Consider the following 17,646-nt stretch of genomic DNA (forward strand, 5'->3'; position numbering starts at 1 on the left):
TTGGATGGGAGACCTCAGACATCACCACCATGCTCCCACCAGCCATCCCTGCCTCTCAGTCCTCTTGCCATTGAACTTCTCACACACATTCTCCCCTTTCCCCCTGTTATTATTAAACTGTGGTTTGAGTGCATTTGATCTCTTCTCCTGTCTGGTCCTTGACAGAACGACCTGACCAAAACATGGAGTCAGCACCCAAACCCTCTGCCCTAGACCAGCTGCAGCGCACCAAAGGAGATGTCAGTCGGATGTCTGCCGACGTTGCAGCCCTGATCCAGCTTGGTCAACAGCAACAACGACTGGACCAAGCACTCCAGCTGCTCACCGCCCTAGCACCCCCTGCTCCTCCGAGTCAACCATCACCGCCCCTCGTTGCATCAGCCCCTGTCATACCCGCTGCTGACTGGCCAGCTCCGGGAGGTGCTCCTGCTGCACTCGATGCCCCGGAACCCAAGGTTGGCAGTCCGGAGTGTTTTGACAGTGACCCCTCCCAAGTCTATGCTTTCCTGACCAGCTGCTGGTTGCTGTTCGACCTGCAGCCCAGAACCTTCACGTCAGAGGCAGCGAAGGTGGCCTTCATCATCACTCGTCTGACTGGCCGCGCCCACCTGTGGGGGACTGCTGAGTATGAACGCCGGACACCGGCGTGTGCCTCCTTCTCCCTGTTTGCAGCGGAGATGATTAAGGTCTTCGACCTGGGCTCGTCGGCAGTAGAGGCATCCGGAGGACTGATGAGTATTCGCCAAGGCAGACGAACAGTGGCTGACAACTCAATCGATTTCCAGACCTTGGCCCAGCGCAGCAAGTGGAACATGCAGGCGCTGGTGGACGCCTTTCTGCACAGCCTGGCTGACTACATGAAGGACGAATTGGTCTCGTACAAACAACCGTCGACACTCGATGAGGCCATCGCCCTGGCCATCCGCATTGACCGCCGGGTCCAGACCCGTCGACGAGAGAGGGCCCGCCAGACTCAGTCAGTCATCAGCGCACGGAGAAGCCCGAGCTCACCGGACATAGGAGGGGCCCAGCTGAGCTCAATGATCATCCAATCCTTCACCAGCCAGAAACCTATGCTCCAAGTTTGCCTTCGTCTGTCGGATTCCACCCACACCCTGGCCGCCCTGGTTGACTCTGGCGCCGAGGCTAACATCATGGACACCGAGCTTGCGCGCCAGTTGGGTTTGCAAAGCCATCGCTTATCCTCTCCCGTTCCAGCCAGGGCACTGGATGGCCATCTCCTTGGCACAGTCACCCGCCTCACTGCCCCTGTCCTGATGACTCTGTCAGGCAACCACCATGAAACCATCCAGTGTCACCTGCTCCGTTCCCCCGGCCAACCTCTCATCCTGGGCTATCCATGGCTCCGCCAGCACAGTCCTCACCTCGACTGGGCCACTGGAGCGATAAGAGAATGGGGCAAGGACTGCCACCGGACCTGCTTACGAGCCTCCACTCTAACCCTTCATACTCCACCTGCCAGCTCTGCCCCCGACCTCACTAATGTCCCAGTGTGTTATCACTGCCTTTGGGAGGTATTCAGCAAAGCCAAGGCCACTTCCTTGCCTCCTCACCGGCCCTACGACTGCGCCATTGATCTCCTCCCAGGCACTGCACCACCCAAGGGCCATCTCTACTCTCTGTCCACTCCGGAAAGGAAGGCGATGGAGGCCTACATCAGTGACTCTCTGGCTGCCGGCCTCATCCGTCCATCCTCTTCTCCCGCCGGCGCTGGGTTCTTCTTCGTGGGAAAGAAGGATGGATCCCTGCGCCCCTGCATCGATTACAGGGGTCTCAACGACATCACCATCAAGAACCGATACCCTCTCCCACTGCTTACCTCCGCCTTCGAGCTGCTCCAGGGAGCCACGATCTTCACCAAACTCGATCTCCGGAATGCCTACCACCTGGTTCGGATAAGGGAGGGAGACGAGTGGAAGACCGCGTTCAACACCCCCACCAGTCACTATGAATACCGGGTGATGCCGTTTGGCCTTACCAACGCGCCAGCGGTATTCCAGGCTCTGGTGAATGATGTCCTGCGAGATATGTTGAACAAGTTCGTGTTTGTTTTCCTCAACAACATCCTGATCTTCTCAAAGACCCTGTCCGAACACACCCAGCATGTCCAGCAAGTGCTCCGTCGTCTCCTTGAAAACTCCCTCTTCGTCAAGGCAGAGAAGTGTGAGTTTCACGCCAAGTCTGTGGTGTTCCTGGGGTACATTGTGGCAGAGGGGAGCATCCAGATGGACCCTGCCAAAGTCTCAGCAGTGACTTCATGGCCAGTACCAGAGAACAGGAAGAAGCTTCAGCAGTTCCTGGGCTTCGCTAATTTCTACAGGAAATTCATTCGTAATTACAGCACCGTTGCGTCACCCCTCACCGCCTTGACCAGCACCAAACAGCCCTTCACCTGGACTCCGGCTGCCAACGAAGCCTTTGCCACCCTCAAGGCTCGGTTCACTACTGCTCCCGTCCTCCAGATGCCAGATGCGGAGCGGAAATTCATCGTTGAGGTGGACACCTCAGATGTGGGAGTTGGGGCAGTGCTCTCACAGAGGTCAGCGGATGACAACAAGCTCCACCCCTGTGTGCTCTTCTCCCGCCGGCTATCGCCGGCCGAACGCAATTACGACATAGGCAACCGGGAACTGCTGGCTGTCAAGCTCACCCTGGAGGAATGGCATCACTGGCTGGAGGGGTGCGTAGTCCCATTCCTGGTCTGGACAGACCATAAGAATCTGAAATACATCCGCACTGCCAAACGACTCAACCCCAGACAGGCCCGCTGGGCTCTCTTTTTCACCAGATTCAATTTCACCCTTTCATACCGGCCCGGATCTCGCAACACCAAGCCTGACGCACTCTCCCGCCAGTTCCAGAAGGATGATGCCTCCTCCAAGGATCCGGCTCCCATCCTTCCTGACCCCTGTATCGTTGCTGCTCTGACCTGGGACATTGAAGAACGAGTGCGGGAAACCCTCCGTGACCAACCCAGCCCCAGTGCATGCCCTGCAAGTCGCCTCTTTGTTCCTGAAGACCTGCGATCCCAGGTTATACAATGGGGACATGACTCCTGTCTAGCCTGCCACCCTGGTTCCACTCGCACCTACCACCTGCTCGCCCAACGGTTCTGGTGGCCGTCTATGAGCAGGGATGTGCGAGACTTCGTCCGAGCCTGCCCTACCTGTAATCAGAATAAATCCTCCAGCCGGCCTCCTGCCGGTTTGCTTCAGCCTCTGCCCGTGCCTATGCGACCCTGGTCCCACATTTCCCTGGATTTTGTTACGGGTCTGCCCCCTTCTAACGGGATGACTGTCATACTCATCATCGTGGACCGTTTTAGCAAGATGGCACACTTTGTTCCCCTCCCAAAACTACCATCGGCCAAAGAGACCGCCCAGATCGTCCTGCAGCAGGTCTTCCGCATCCATGGGCTGCCCAGGGACATCGTTTCGGACCGGGGGCCGCAATTCACCTCTTCTTTCTGGAAGGAATTCTGTCACCTGCTCGGGGCCACCGCCAGCCTCACCTCCGGATTCCGACCCCAGTCCAATGGCCAGTCTGAGCGGACTAACCAGGAGTTGGAGAAGGCACTTCGGTGCGTGGCGTCACGCAAACCTAGGGCCTGGTGTGAGCACCTGCTGTGGGTGGAATACTCTCACAACTCCCTCACCAGCTTAGCCACTGGACTATCCCCATTCCACTGCGTGTATGGCTACCAACCACCCCTGTTCCCCAGCCAGGAGGGAGAGGTCACCTGCCCGTCTGCCCTCACCTATGCACGCTGATGCCGCCACACCTGGTCTCAAGCCCGCACTGCACTCCTCAAGTCAGTCACCAGCTACTCCATTGGAGCCAACCGGCAGAGGATGCCTGCGCCCACCTACCGGGTGGGCCAGAAGGTGTGGTTGTCAGCCAAGGACCTGCCCCTCCAGGTGGAGTCTCGTAAGCTGGCACCTCGGTTCGTCGGACCATTTCCGATCCAGAGGATAATCAGCCAGTCTGCTGTCCGGCTCCGACTGCTCAAGTCTATGAGAGTGGACCCCACCTTCCACGTCTCAAAGATTAAGCCAGTGGATGAGAGCCCACTGGTCCCAGCTGTACCTTCTCCTCCTCCTCCTCCTCGTCTCATCGATGGTGGCCCGGTCTACTCTGTCCGGCGACTGCTGAAGTCACGGCGCAGGGGCAGGGGCCTCCAATACCTGGTGGATTGGGAGGGCTATGGTCCTAAGGAGAGGATGTGGGTTCCTGCTGGGAGAATTTTAGACCGTACCCTCATCAGCACCTTTCATCGCCTGCATCCGGACCAGCCGGCCAACCGGAGGGGTCGACCAAGGGGTCCTTGTCGGAATGACGATGCGCCAACTGCTACTGTCCCCGAGTCCGATTCTGAACCAGATCCTGAGGCCTTGGACACTGACCGGTCAGAGGAGTTCTGACCCTCCACCGGTATTCCCCCTCCTCCCGCCCATCTTGGTGGATCTGTGGCTAGGGACTTCTGGAGCCGTCCCTTGAGGGGGGGGGGGGGGGGGGGGGGGTTCTGTCATGGTCCTACCTGTGGGCTTCTCTCTTCAGGTAACATCTCCACTCAGCATTACCGGCCACGCCCGCTCTCACTTCCTCTTATTAACTTTCAGTGACTGTCATTGGCTGTTGCCGATCACCTGCTTCCCCCCTGTGTGTATTTAAGCTGCAGTTCTCCCAAGCCTCAGTGTCAGATCGTCTGCAACTTCCAGCGTGATAACCTGCTCTGTGTTCCTACTACTCTGACTCCTGATGATATTATGTTCCGTCTGACTCTGTCTGCTCTCCAACCCCGGTAACCTGATCTGCCTTCTGTCCTGTCGACTCTGCCTCTTGCCTGCCTCCCCTGTACCTTCACCTGATCTCAAGCCTGCCCAGCCCTGCTGCTCGCCTGCCTCTCCATCAGCCTGGTGTGAGCAGCCCTGCCTGGAGCCTTACTCTTCAGCCCCGGTAACCTGACCCTGCATTTCTGTCCCCTATTGTGCTATCTGATCTGTGACTCTGTGTTCCAGCCTGCTCACTAACTCCAGCCTGCTGAGGGACTACTGCTGGGAGACTGCCTGAAACCCAAGTGCTGTCAGCCTACAGCCCCACCTCTCTGACAACGCCTGATGCTGTCTGATCTCAGAAGCTAAGCAGGGCCAGGCTTGGTCAGTACTTGGATGGTAGACCTCAAATGTCATCACCATGCTCCCACCAGCCATCCCTGCCTCTCAGTCCTCTTGCCACTGAACTTCACACATTCTCCCTTTTCCCCTGTTATTATTAAACTGTGGTTTGAGTGCATTTGATCTCCTCTCCTGTCTGGTCCTTGACAAGGTTAGGCTAATTGGTGGCTCTAAATTGACCGTAGGTGTGAATGTGAGTGTGAATGGTTGTCTGTGTCTCTGTGTCAGCCCTGCGATAACCTGGCAACTTGTCCAGGGTGTACCCCGCCTCTCACCCATAGTCAGGTGGGATAGGCTCCAGCTTGCCTGCGACCCTGTAGAACAGGATAAGCGGCTACAGATAATGGATGGATGAATATGAGCCATATATTCTCCTATAAGAAAAAGTGGCAATAATGCGGTATGTATATTTATACAACTGTATTTTATTGTACACTCCAATATATCAAATGGTAAAATCTTGTCATATATTTTCTTTTCATAAGAGGTGAAATACATGTAATTTTAATATATTTTAATTGAGTCAACAATTACAAATTATTTCAGTGTAAATTGTTTAATTTTAATTGTGAGTATAATTTAGTGACTTTCACAATAGCTGTACTTAAAGATTAGCCAAATATCTGACTTTTCCTGAAATTCTTATACAAATCTAAATAACAAAATACTGAAAAATGAAAAAAGAAATACTACTTACACGTATTCCTTTCATTCCATGAGCCCCTGGCTCACCTCGATCTCCCTAAAAGAGCACATAAGTCAGCTAACAGTAACTGTTTCTGGTAATTCTCGCAAAGTAATGAAAAACATTCTCAAGTCAAAAGGATCTGACCATTTTGGTAAATAATAATGCTACAATAGAGTTAACATGAAATAGAATTACATACGGTGTATTAGACTAGCATTACTTATTAAAATATACAATATGCACTTTTGTACATTGTCATGCATTAGCCTGCATAAATGGTTTGTGTGAATTATGTAGGCTTTGGTTATTGCATACCTTTGGTCCCATTGGCCCTTGGGGGCCCTCATGACCTTGCACACCAGGAAATCCCATATTGCCTTGTAAGCCAGGTAAACCTCTTTCTCCCTGTACAAAGAGGTGAAAAAAGAACACTTTGTGACATCCTAGAGTCTATATCATGCTTCACTGTAATTCATATGGTGGCATACTAAAAATGGGACAGGTGCAACATTTCAAACGTTACATTTCCTGTATTATGCAAGATCTCTTTTTCTTTTGTTTATTTTACCAGATTTGTAAAGAGGTACCTCTTGGACTTTACATAGATTTGTGTGAAAGACGCCACTAGATGGTGCAACAGAGCTTTCCTTTCAACTTTCTTTTCTTGCTTACTAGATCATCTGTAACAAACCATAGATTGCACTTTTTTCTTTGTTTTCTTAGTGGATCTTTCTTTTTTTCTTCACCTATGCACTGGATCCTTACAGGACAACTCAGTTTAGGTCAAATTAAATGTTATTATAAAATGCTATTTATTATAAATTCATGCTGTAAACTAGAAGGGCACTCAGTAGAGTACATACCTCTGCTAAAATACATATTAGAATATCCAGATGTTTACTAATATGGGATGTGGAGCAATATCAAAATCAAATCACTTGAACCTAGGATAATGCTAAAGCTATACACCAAATTTCATCAAAATCCATTCACTATTTTTTTGAGTTAGATTGTGAAAAGGCAATAATAATAATAATAATAATAATAATAATAATAATAATAATAATAATAAAGTCTGGATCCACATACATATCTGGATTTGTATGAAAATCTGACCAGTTGTCCCTTGGCCCACCTTTCCTCAAAATTTTTTATCAAAATCTGTTCATTATTTTTTGAGTTATGTTGGGAACAGACAAACAAACAAACAAACAAATGGAGGCAAAAACCAACCTCCTCCAACAAAGTTGGCAGAAGTAATTACAATGCACATTATCAACCACATACATGTATTAAGTGAGTAATGCAAAAGTAGGAAAATATTTTATACTATACACTTCATAAAATGCTGTACACATGTTAATGTAAATAATAAAATAAAGGTGCAAGGCTTCTGAAAAGAGTGTACCTACTGCATAATTAAAGAGGCATATTATTGCATTGTACATATAAAATACCACACTGTAAAATATTTCAGCCTTGTTTAGTTATGTCCACTTACTTTTTCTCTTTAACTCAATGAGCTCTGAAAAGTGTTTTAATTTGAACTAATCTGTGCAAGTTTTCAAAGGTTAGACTTGAATTATTTAGTTGTCTTGACTAATTGAGACTTTTTCTGACTGAAACAAAGATAATCGTCAAATTGAGTTAACTTGCATTTTCAAGGCAGCAGGTGAACTTGCATTTCCAAGTTAAACCAATTTGAAATGTTTTACAGTGCACTGTTTATAAGAATAACATCTTAATCTAATCTAATCCAATCTAATCTAATCTGGAGTACATTATTACATACCTTAAATATTAATCTGTATTTATTTAAAAAAACTATATTTCATAATTCTTTATGTGGTAGAAGTTTTGCGACTGTGACTGTGTATGCTAGAGAAAACTAAAAAATATGTAACTGAATACAATAAATCAGTAAAACAGTATATCAAGACAAAACGTTATCACATACAGTACTGTCTGAACTCATGCACTTGTGTGTTCAGGTCACCATTACATCCTTAACCTTCATGAACTCAGCAAGACTCACTAATTCACTGAGTGGGTATCATAAACAAGAAAACAAAAATAATACACTTAATCAAAGATTGTAAAGAAGTGAAACAATGGACTAGAGTGTATGAATTGAAAAACTGAGGTGCACATACCTTTGCCCCTTTTACACCGCTGCAGTCACACTTCCCACATGATGAGCCTGAACATCCCTAGGGACAATAATGAGAGGGTCTATTATTAAAATATACCACAAGGTGGCAGCAAGTGTCTCATCTCATCTCATTATCTCATCTCATCTCATTCTCAGTAGCTGCTTTATCCTGTTCTACAGGGTCACAGGCAAGCTGGAGCCTATCCCAGCTGACTATGGGCGAAAGGCGGGGTACACCCTGGACAAGTCACCAGGTCATCACAGGGCTGACACATAGACACAGACAACCATTCACATTCACACCTACAGTCAATTTAGAGTCACCAGTTAACCTAACCTGCACGTCTTTGGACTGTGGGGGAAACCGGAGCACCCGGAGGAAACCCACGTGGACACGGGGAGAACATGCAAACTCCGCACAGAAAGGCCCTCGCCGACCACGGGGCTCGAACCCAGACCTTCTTGCTGTGAGACAACAGCGCTAACCACTACACCACCGTACCACCGGCAGCAAGTGTACATTATCCAATTACAGTGTTCTCACTAGAAATACACACTACATAATGATTCTTGTAATGACCGTGAATATGGAAAAAAAACCAAAATGGAGTTGAATATTAAATTAGGAGACTGAAATGTAAAAATAAGAATGTGATAAATCTCATGGACTGCATCATTCCCACAGAGACACTGGTGCTATGAGATACTTTTTACCAAAAATCTTGGTCTTCCATGGTTTCCCATCCTGCTACTACCGGGACAGTTTTCCTCATTTTCCTTTGCATGACCGTGCAAAGTCTACAATTTATAGAGAATTGTTCATGCTGCTTTCTTTCATCCAGTGCTGTTTTGTGTATTTATTGTATATTTTTATTTAGAGCATCCTGTATACTGTGCCACTGTACTGTGTGTTACACCATGGTCCTGAAGATACAACATTTCATTCAAGTGTGTCCAAGTTATATGGAGGAATGACAATAAGACCCAACTGACTTGACTTGAAAATGCCATTGTGCTGGTGTTAACACCCTAATAAACTATTTCTACAGTCCAATGTTGCTACGTGAGCTATGCCAAATGTTCAGTGCGTCATCATTTCCTGCACACCCCCAATCCTCTCCAGCGTGCTTGGCAGTATATCCTGGGAATGGAAATGCACTCATTTTCTGCTTCATCCCTACGTCTTCCTTTCCCTCTGAGACCCATCATTCTTTTGCTTGCATGTGAGGCGCTCAGCCAAACATTTGCAGCCAGAGAACAGGCCTGAGATTCAAACCACCTCTGCCCTCACAACCCCACCTCCTCCTTTTGTTTTGGGTAATTGGATCAGTGTGTGGGTGCTGTGCTGTGTGAGGACCATGAGAACTGCTGGTATCTCAACATTATCTCATCACTGCCTCTGGATCAGTCCATTCTGACCATCAGTCCCTGTTCAGACATGAAGTTAAAGGACTATTGTTTCAATTGCTGTTCATCAGATTTGACTCTGCATAGTTGCCCTTAGTATAATGACAGATACCTTTAAATATTTTAATACAGATAATAAATAGCCTTCCATCACTGAGTTGTATGATATACCAATGCCGAATCTCTCACCACTACTTCTCACCTTTCTGGTCAGTTTTATGGTGGGCCTTAGTGTTCACTGTATGACCGAGGTAACCAACTTGCCCTATAATCCGCAAAAACCATGACATAGATGAAAAGTTCATATATATACTTTTATCACTTCGGTCCTGTTCCAATAGCCATCTAATTTCTCACTCCAACACGCTAATCTCAGATCAGGATCACATGCACACTGAAACATGCATTTTATTTTCCTTCTTATGCCAGTCTTGCATTCACACAAAGCCAAACACAACATGAACAGAATTAAAAAAAAGACAAGAAACATACAGAACTGATTAGAAGATAATTATCTCAACATGAGCCCTATAGGGCCTCTATAGAGGTGAGGGGGAAATGTAGGAGTTTATGTGCATGGTGTGCTGTCAGGACAAACTCTGCTGTGCGAATGTCGTGAGTTTGAGCAATAACATGAAGCCACGGACACATAAACTGTCATTTTGGAGTCTTTTTCTATCCTGACTCAGAACAAACAACTATAGTTATACAAGGAAAAAAATAAAAGAAGTGCAAATAAAAGAAATCATCATAAAGAGAAGGGAGAATGGAAAGAATGAATCAGACACTTTTCTGTTCTTCAGCTGATCCAAAGCCAAGTTTTCAGGTGAGAAAATTTGAGAACACAAACAGGCGAATGGCCTGAAGCTTTTTAGTAATGTCTTTGAATTGCGGTTTAATTTTCGTTTAAGATGTGACATTTGCAGTCTTTTATTCTGTGACTCACAAAACCGTATTCCAATATTATAGCATTTTCTTCCATGTGTGTGAGCTGTGTGTTCACAGGTGAAAAAGTACATAGCAGGTATAATATAGGTATCTGTAAGTGATTGTTCTTTGTACTCAAAATCTGTGGGGGTTTTTTTCTATCTTGTGAGCTGTCAAAAGCAAAGCAAAAACAGGAAAAGGTGCAATTGATGCAGGGATAATGGGGCACATGCCAGGCTGTCAGGACACCGCCAGGAAGAAAATAATTTATTTTTCTCTGAGCATTTAAAGTCTAAACAGTGATAAGTAGTGAGGAATGAGCACTGTGAAGCCCAGAACCAGCACTACTCTGACATCGCTCTGTTTCTCAGCACTTCAGAAACCAGACAGTACAGCACTCAACTCAAACTACATATCTATGTAAGACATCATGCTGATGTCATAGAACAGTGCAGAGCTATGAAGTGAGAAAAGACTGATACCAGATAGCTGCTAAAAACTAACACTTAAGGGAAATTGTTTATTATACAGGAAGCACAGATCATTTCAGTTATGAAATAAGAAGATGTATCTCTTGTAAAGAATTACTTGGCCATTCAACTTTGTTTAAAAAAAATATGAATTGCAGGTATGCTGCATGACTAGAGGATTCATCTATCAAAACTCAAACTTTATCTGATGCTTCTACATGTTTATCTGTGTCCAAAAGGATTTATGTGCATTTTCCTACACAATTCACCCAATATGAACAAACATATCCTTGATCTTTGAGTTAAAGATTGCGTTCTCTTCATTAAACATTTCAGTCATGGCATATTTCTCAATCCAATACACTTGAGTAAAGAACCAAACCATAAAAAATACTGAGTTACGTATAACCTTCACTATATTTTCTTGTCATGTCAGTGCCAAAACCGGCTACAGACTACACTACCAGACTACGCTTCCCTGAACCCACTGCAGCCTACAAACATGGCTGCCGTGAAACTATATTACCCATCAGCTCTTGCATGATACACGTCTCACATCACTAGCGCCTGTGTCTTGTCATGCCTAATTTCACACTCTATTGAGCTTCAGTTTATGATAGGTTGTTTTGTCTAGCTGCTGTTGTATGTTATTGTGTTTATCCATGCCACAGTTTGTGTTCTTTGTTTATGGACCCTCGCTCATGCTCATAGTTTGTCTTTGTTTTGTGCGTTTTACAACTTCACATTCAACTATTCTGCACTTGCATCTGCTTTCGGCTCAATTTCGTGACACTTCCATGTAAAATAAATAAGGTTATTAGAGAAATCACATCCCAACTCAAGGAATCTGACTAATCAAATAGCTATAGTTAACAAAAAATATTATTCATTTGTGCATAATTGAATAATTCATGAATATTTTCATATTGTTACCTCTGCCAACTTTGTTAGAGGAAGTTATGTTTTCACCTCCGTTTGTTTGTGTGTTTGTTTGACTGTTCCCAATGTAACTCAAAAAGTAGTCAACAGGTTTTGATAAAATTTGGTGTACAGATTTAGTATTATCTTAGGTTCAAGTGATTTGATATTGATGTTGATAATATGTGGCTTGGTGGAGGTGTGCACTCTACCAAGTGCCCTTCTAGTTTACAATGCTGTCATCAAATACGAGACAATATTTTAAAACACTATTTGTTACTATAACCTCATTCATTCTGAGACAAATCCATCCATCCATTATCTGTAGCTGCTTTACCTGTACAGGGTTGCAGGCAAGCTGGAGCCTATCCCAGCTGACTACGGGCGAAAGGCAGGGTACACCCTGGACAAGTCGCCAGGTCATCACATGGCTGACACACAGAGACACAGACAACCATTCACACTCACATTCACACCTACGGTCGATTTAGAGCCACCAATTAGCCTAACCTGCATGTCTTTGGACTGTGGGGGAAACCGGAGCACCCGGAAGAAACCCACACAGACACAGGGAGAACATGCAAACTCCACACAGAAAGGCCCTCACCGGCCACTGGGCTCGAACCCAGGACCTTCTTGCTGTGAGGTGACAGTGCTAACCACTACACCACCGTGCCACCCCCTGAGACAAATCATAATCTTAAATTTATATTTCTACTAACAGTATTAACCGATGTGTGATTCCTCAATAAGGAACTTAGTGATATCATCCAACCAACCACAATATTCCTGTGTAAACTTAGTATAATAAGGCAGTATGTAGGTGAAACCAGCTCATGTAGCCAGCACATCTGCTTGTTGTATTCTGCAAAGAACTCGTGCATCAAACATATGTGTAAAATCACTGTGAAGTAATGCCTCCCAGAATGGTAATAATTAGCCTAATGTGTTGAAATGTCAGGAAATTCTAAACAGCCTGATTATAAGGCAATCACCCATTCTCATTTGGGCTTCCTAGAAACCTGATACAGATTAGTAATACATGGACAAAAGCCCATGATAGCCATATATTTAATCAAAACAAATTAAATTCAGTTTATACATGTTTTAAAATATTTTCTAAACAATTTCTTTCTAGCTTGATGAGATACCAGGAAATGCTGGGTTGTAGCGTCCTGCTCTTATCTGAAAAGAATGTGAGTTATAACAAACCTCTTTCTACCAAATCTGTGATTTGTCACTTTTTCTCTTTCTGTGATACATTAAAGTGCATATCACGGGTAAATTCAGGAACAAGATCAATGTAATTCTCCTATTTTATATTAAACTTTGGTCAAATATCTGTAACATTCTGCATTCTCTGCAAGTTTTTTTATCTTGCGCAATACCAGAAAAATTCGGTTGAAATCAAGGCATTTGATGCGAATTGGTCCGCCTCTGAAAAAGCGTGGCATTTGAATTTCCCGGCAAACATTGATTTTCGTGACGTCATCTGCGGGATGCCTCCCTCTGAATCCTATGTCAGCGCTGGTTTGTTTATGAGAAAACGACCTGGTGGTTTTCTGCAAATTTCTTCAACATTATCACGTAATTATTAAAATGGTTAACAGATGTATCGTAGGAGGGTGTAGCAACACCAATCTTGATGGGATTAGTACTCATCGTTTTCCAAAAGACCGGACAATGAGAGAGAAATGGGAGCGCTTGGTCTACACAGGCTTTGCATTTAAACCGTGCAAGCTCTCTCAGCCTGCTGGCGCTTCCGCAGGTAACGTCACGAATCTGGCTCCAGACTCCCTTGGGATTTTTCCAGACGCGTTTTGTTATTTTATTTTTTTCTGCTGTAGACAGATGGCCTTGTGCAAAATTACCCTTCTGGATGAGTGTGTAAAGGGACATACTTTCATATAAAAAAAAAAACATGAAATTGGTCCAGAATAAGCACTTTAAAGGAAAAAATCAGTGGCTCTGTTTTGGTGTCTGGAGCATTTTGCTGGCATGGTTTGTCTCCACGTATCCCCTTAATGGGAATACTACCTGCAAACCAATGCAATGTTCTTCTGACTGATCAGCATTATTCTATAATGAAACATTCCTCTCCTGATGGCAGTGGTGTCTTACAGGATAACAACACCCCCATCTCCACAGCATGAGGGATCACTGAACAGTTTGATCATAATGAAAATGTTTTGAAGATACTCACTAGATTTCAACCCAGTTGAACAACTAGGAGATATTTTAGACCGATTAGGTCAACTTGCATTGGTGTGTGTATATGTGAATGGCTGTTTGTCTCTGTGTTTGCCATTAGATAATCAGATTGACAATCTGCGGAGGGTGTACCATGCCTCTCTCCCGAAGTCAGCTGAGATTGGCTCTAGCTTCACCCGCAACCCTGACAGATAAGCGGTATAGATAATGGATAGATGTACAACTACATCGTCAAAACAATAATTGAGAGAATAACCTTTGAAAGAATGGTGTTCATTCCTCTGGTACAGTACCTGTGACTTTTACAATCTGTGTCAAGGTGCACTGAATTTGTTCTGGTGGCTTGTGATGTCTCTACACAATACTAATACACTTAATGTTATTTTTCTGTATTTTTCTGCTATATTAAAAGATTTCAAATAAAAGTCAGTAAAGATTTTAACCACCAATTTTACTGCCATAACAGGAAGAAAAGTATCACTGGGAAGCTGCTTCGACAGTTACTCGTGCTCATATCCAGTCCTACATGGACGTCTCTTATTTCTCAAAAGGGAAAATCTTGCAGTGGCACGGTGGTGTAGTGGTTAGCACTGTCACCTCACAGCAAGAAGGTTCTGGGTTCGAGCCCAGCGGCCAGTGAAGGCCTTCCTGTGTGGAGTTTGCATGTTCTCCCTGTGTCTGCGTGGGTTTCCTCTGGGTGCTCCGGTTTCCCCGACAGTCCAAAGACATGCAGGTTAGGCTAATTGGTGGCTCTAAATTGACCGTAGGTGTGAATGTGAGTGTGAATGGTTGTCTGTGTCTCTGTGTCAGTCCTGCGATGACCTGGCGACTTGTCCAGGGTGTACTCTGCCTCTCGCCTATAGTCAGCTAGGATAGGCTCCAGCTTGCCTGCGACTCTGTAGGACAGGATAAGCGGCTACAGATAATGGATGGATGGAAAATCTTGCAGAACTTTTTCTGTGGACACTTACTTAATTGCTAATTATTTTTTGAGTATAAAGGGTAACAGTGAAACAGTGTTTAAAGGACAGAGACTACATACGGGCTGTATGACAATTCTTTATATGTAAACACACAGCACCAGCACAAATTGGCTTAACATTCATGAAGTCTAACAGCTACTTATTTGATCATGATGTTTAAAAATCTGCTATTTGATTCATGTACAAAGACCATTTGTAATAGGTCCTCTGGACAACCAAGATCCAGCACTGACTGATGCTTTAACTCTTAACTGTCGAGCTTCTTGTACTGCTGCTCATAACATGCTCCTTACAGTGTTCGTCTAAATGCTTACAGGTAACAGACAACTCGCTATGATGAGCATTTTGAATTTTGACAACCTACGGTACACTCGCCGGCCACTTTATTAAGTACACCCGTATACCTGCTGTTTTATGCAGTTCTCTAATCAGCCAATCCCTTGACAGCAGCACAATGCATAAAATCATGCAGATACAAATCAAGAGCTTCAGTTAATGTTCACTTCAAACATCAGAATGGGAAAAATTGTGATCTCTGTGACTTTCATTGTGACATGGGTGTTGGTGCCAGTTGGACTGTTTTGAGTATTTCAGAAACTGCTGATCTTCTGGGGTTTTCACACACAACAGTCTCTAGAGTTTACACAGAATGGTGCGAAAAACAAAAAACATTGAGTGAGTGACAGTTCTGTAGGTAGAAAATTCTTGTTGATGAGAGAGGTCAGAGGAAAATGGCCAGACTGGTTCAAGCTGCCAGGAAGGATATAGTAACTCATATAATCACTCTTTACAACCATGGTGAGCAGAAAAGCATCTCGGCATACAACAGCAGAAGACCACATTGGGTTCCACTCCTGCAGCCAAGAACAGGAATCTTAGAATCAAGAACAAGTTCCTATTAAAGTGTCCGGTGAGTGTATATAACTATTATTATATAGAAGTATGGAGTTGAATATTTCTTAATAATTGATTTGTGTCTGTAAGCCACAGCTTATAGCTGTCACACTGGGTCGCTTAGGATAGTTTTACTTCACAAAATCAGGCTCGAATAGCCCACATATTCTAAACATAGCATTTTATGATCTGATTTGTTATATACTAACAAAGTAGGTCAAAGAAATGGACAGTGAGTTAAACATTATTAAGAGCATTAGTAGCATTACTAATACTACTAATTTGGAAAGTGAAAGATCTTTAATGAGAGTCCATACTGCTGAGAAATGGAGGTGGATGGTGTCTATCATATTATGCATGCTACAGTTATCACAAAGCTACTGTGATATACAGAAGGTGAGCACACAGTGTGTAAACCTCTTCAGGTCAGACATAAAATCTAATGGTTCAGTTGTATAGCTGGAAAGTGGCATGTGTAAACCTCTCAGTAATCTATCCATGCACTGCCTTATGTTCTGCTCTAGGAAGTCTGATATCCTTTAAGCAGGAAACACAAGATTCCTATCTTAGTCACTCCTGAATAAATTTTATGGGTCTAGCACCATTGTCTTAGTACTTAACAAAAGAACCTGGTCGGGACCCTCTAAAGTCAAGCCAAGTGGAACAGCAGTGAGGAAAGCTCAGTGAACTGGGAGAATAGGAGGAAACATGGGGAACCCAGCTTGTACAGGAAAGGAACCATCACCACTTGCATGAAGTCAAAGTCCAATATAGTGCAATTTGTGATAGTGTTAGCTTACATCTGGGACATTATCTTTTTTCTCTGTAGTATAGGTCAAGGGAAAAAAATCTTTCTCATAGTCATTGCCAGAGATATGGGATCAGGCTTTTCTGTCATCTTACAATGCTCATATTGAGACTACACTGGTGGGTACATCTGAGGCCATCAGCATTGCATTCCTAATCTGAAATGCACCAACCCACGTCTCTGATGAATGCATATTCAAAATCCTAATGTCTCTTCTGCAAAGAAAAATAGAACAAGCTGATCATATCACAGTGCCAATATGCTAGTTTTATAGCGCCAGTCTTAGCATGCATGAAAGCACTGATAAATCTACAAAAACATAAAAACCCACATTAAAGGAACAGTCCACCGTATTTCCATAATGAAATATGCTCTTATCTGAATTGAGACGAGCTGCTCCGTACCTATCCGAGCTTTGCGCGACCTCCCAGTCAGTCAGACGCAGTCAGACGCGCTGTCACTCCTGTTAGCAATGTAGCTAGGCTCAGTATGGCCAACGGTATTTTTTGGGGCTGTAGTTAGATGCGACCAAACTGTTCCGCGTTTTTCCTGTTTACATAGGTTTATATGACCAGTGATATGAAAAAAGTTCAGTTACACAAATTGAAACGTAGCGATTTTCTATGCTATGGAAAGTCCGCACTATAATGACAGGCATACTAACACCTTCTGCGCGCTTCGGCAGCGCATTGATATGGAGCTCAGATATCAATGTGCTGCCGAAGCGTGCAGAAGGTGTTAGTACGCCTGTCATTATAGTGCGGACTTTCCATAGCATAGAAAATCGCTACGTTTCAATTTGTGTAACTGAACTTGTTTCATGTCACTGGTCATATAAACCTATGTAAACAGGAAAAACACGGAAGAGTTTGGTCGCATCTAACTACAGCCCCAAAAAATACCATTGGCCATGCTGAGCCTAGCTACATTGCTAACAGGAGTGACAGCGCGTCTGACTGCGTCTGACTGACTGGGAGGTCGCGCAAAGCTCGG

The 17,646-nt window shown here is 44.7% G+C and overlaps 1 protein-coding gene across 1 annotated transcript in view; it reads right to left on the reverse strand.

Moving 5' to 3' along the window:
- The window catches only part of col4a1 (collagen, type IV, alpha 1), a 75,328-nt gene that overhangs the window by 39,955 nt on the left and 17,727 nt on the right, over nucleotides 1-17,646 (reverse strand). Inside the window, exons 2-4 of the mRNA XM_060929684.1 lie at nucleotides 8,037-8,093; nucleotides 6,199-6,288; nucleotides 5,893-5,937 (exon numbers count right to left, since the gene is read on the reverse strand). Of these exons, the coding sequence (XP_060785667.1) occupies nucleotides 5,893-5,937; nucleotides 6,199-6,288; nucleotides 8,037-8,093 (192 nt within the window). The remainder of the gene's footprint in view (nucleotides 1-5,892; nucleotides 5,938-6,198; nucleotides 6,289-8,036; nucleotides 8,094-17,646) is intronic.

Source organism: Neoarius graeffei, chromosome 9, assembly GCF_027579695.1.
Source record: "Neoarius graeffei isolate fNeoGra1 chromosome 9, fNeoGra1.pri, whole genome shotgun sequence".
Classification (NCBI taxonomy): Eukaryota; Metazoa; Chordata; class Actinopteri; order Siluriformes; family Ariidae; genus Neoarius; species Neoarius graeffei.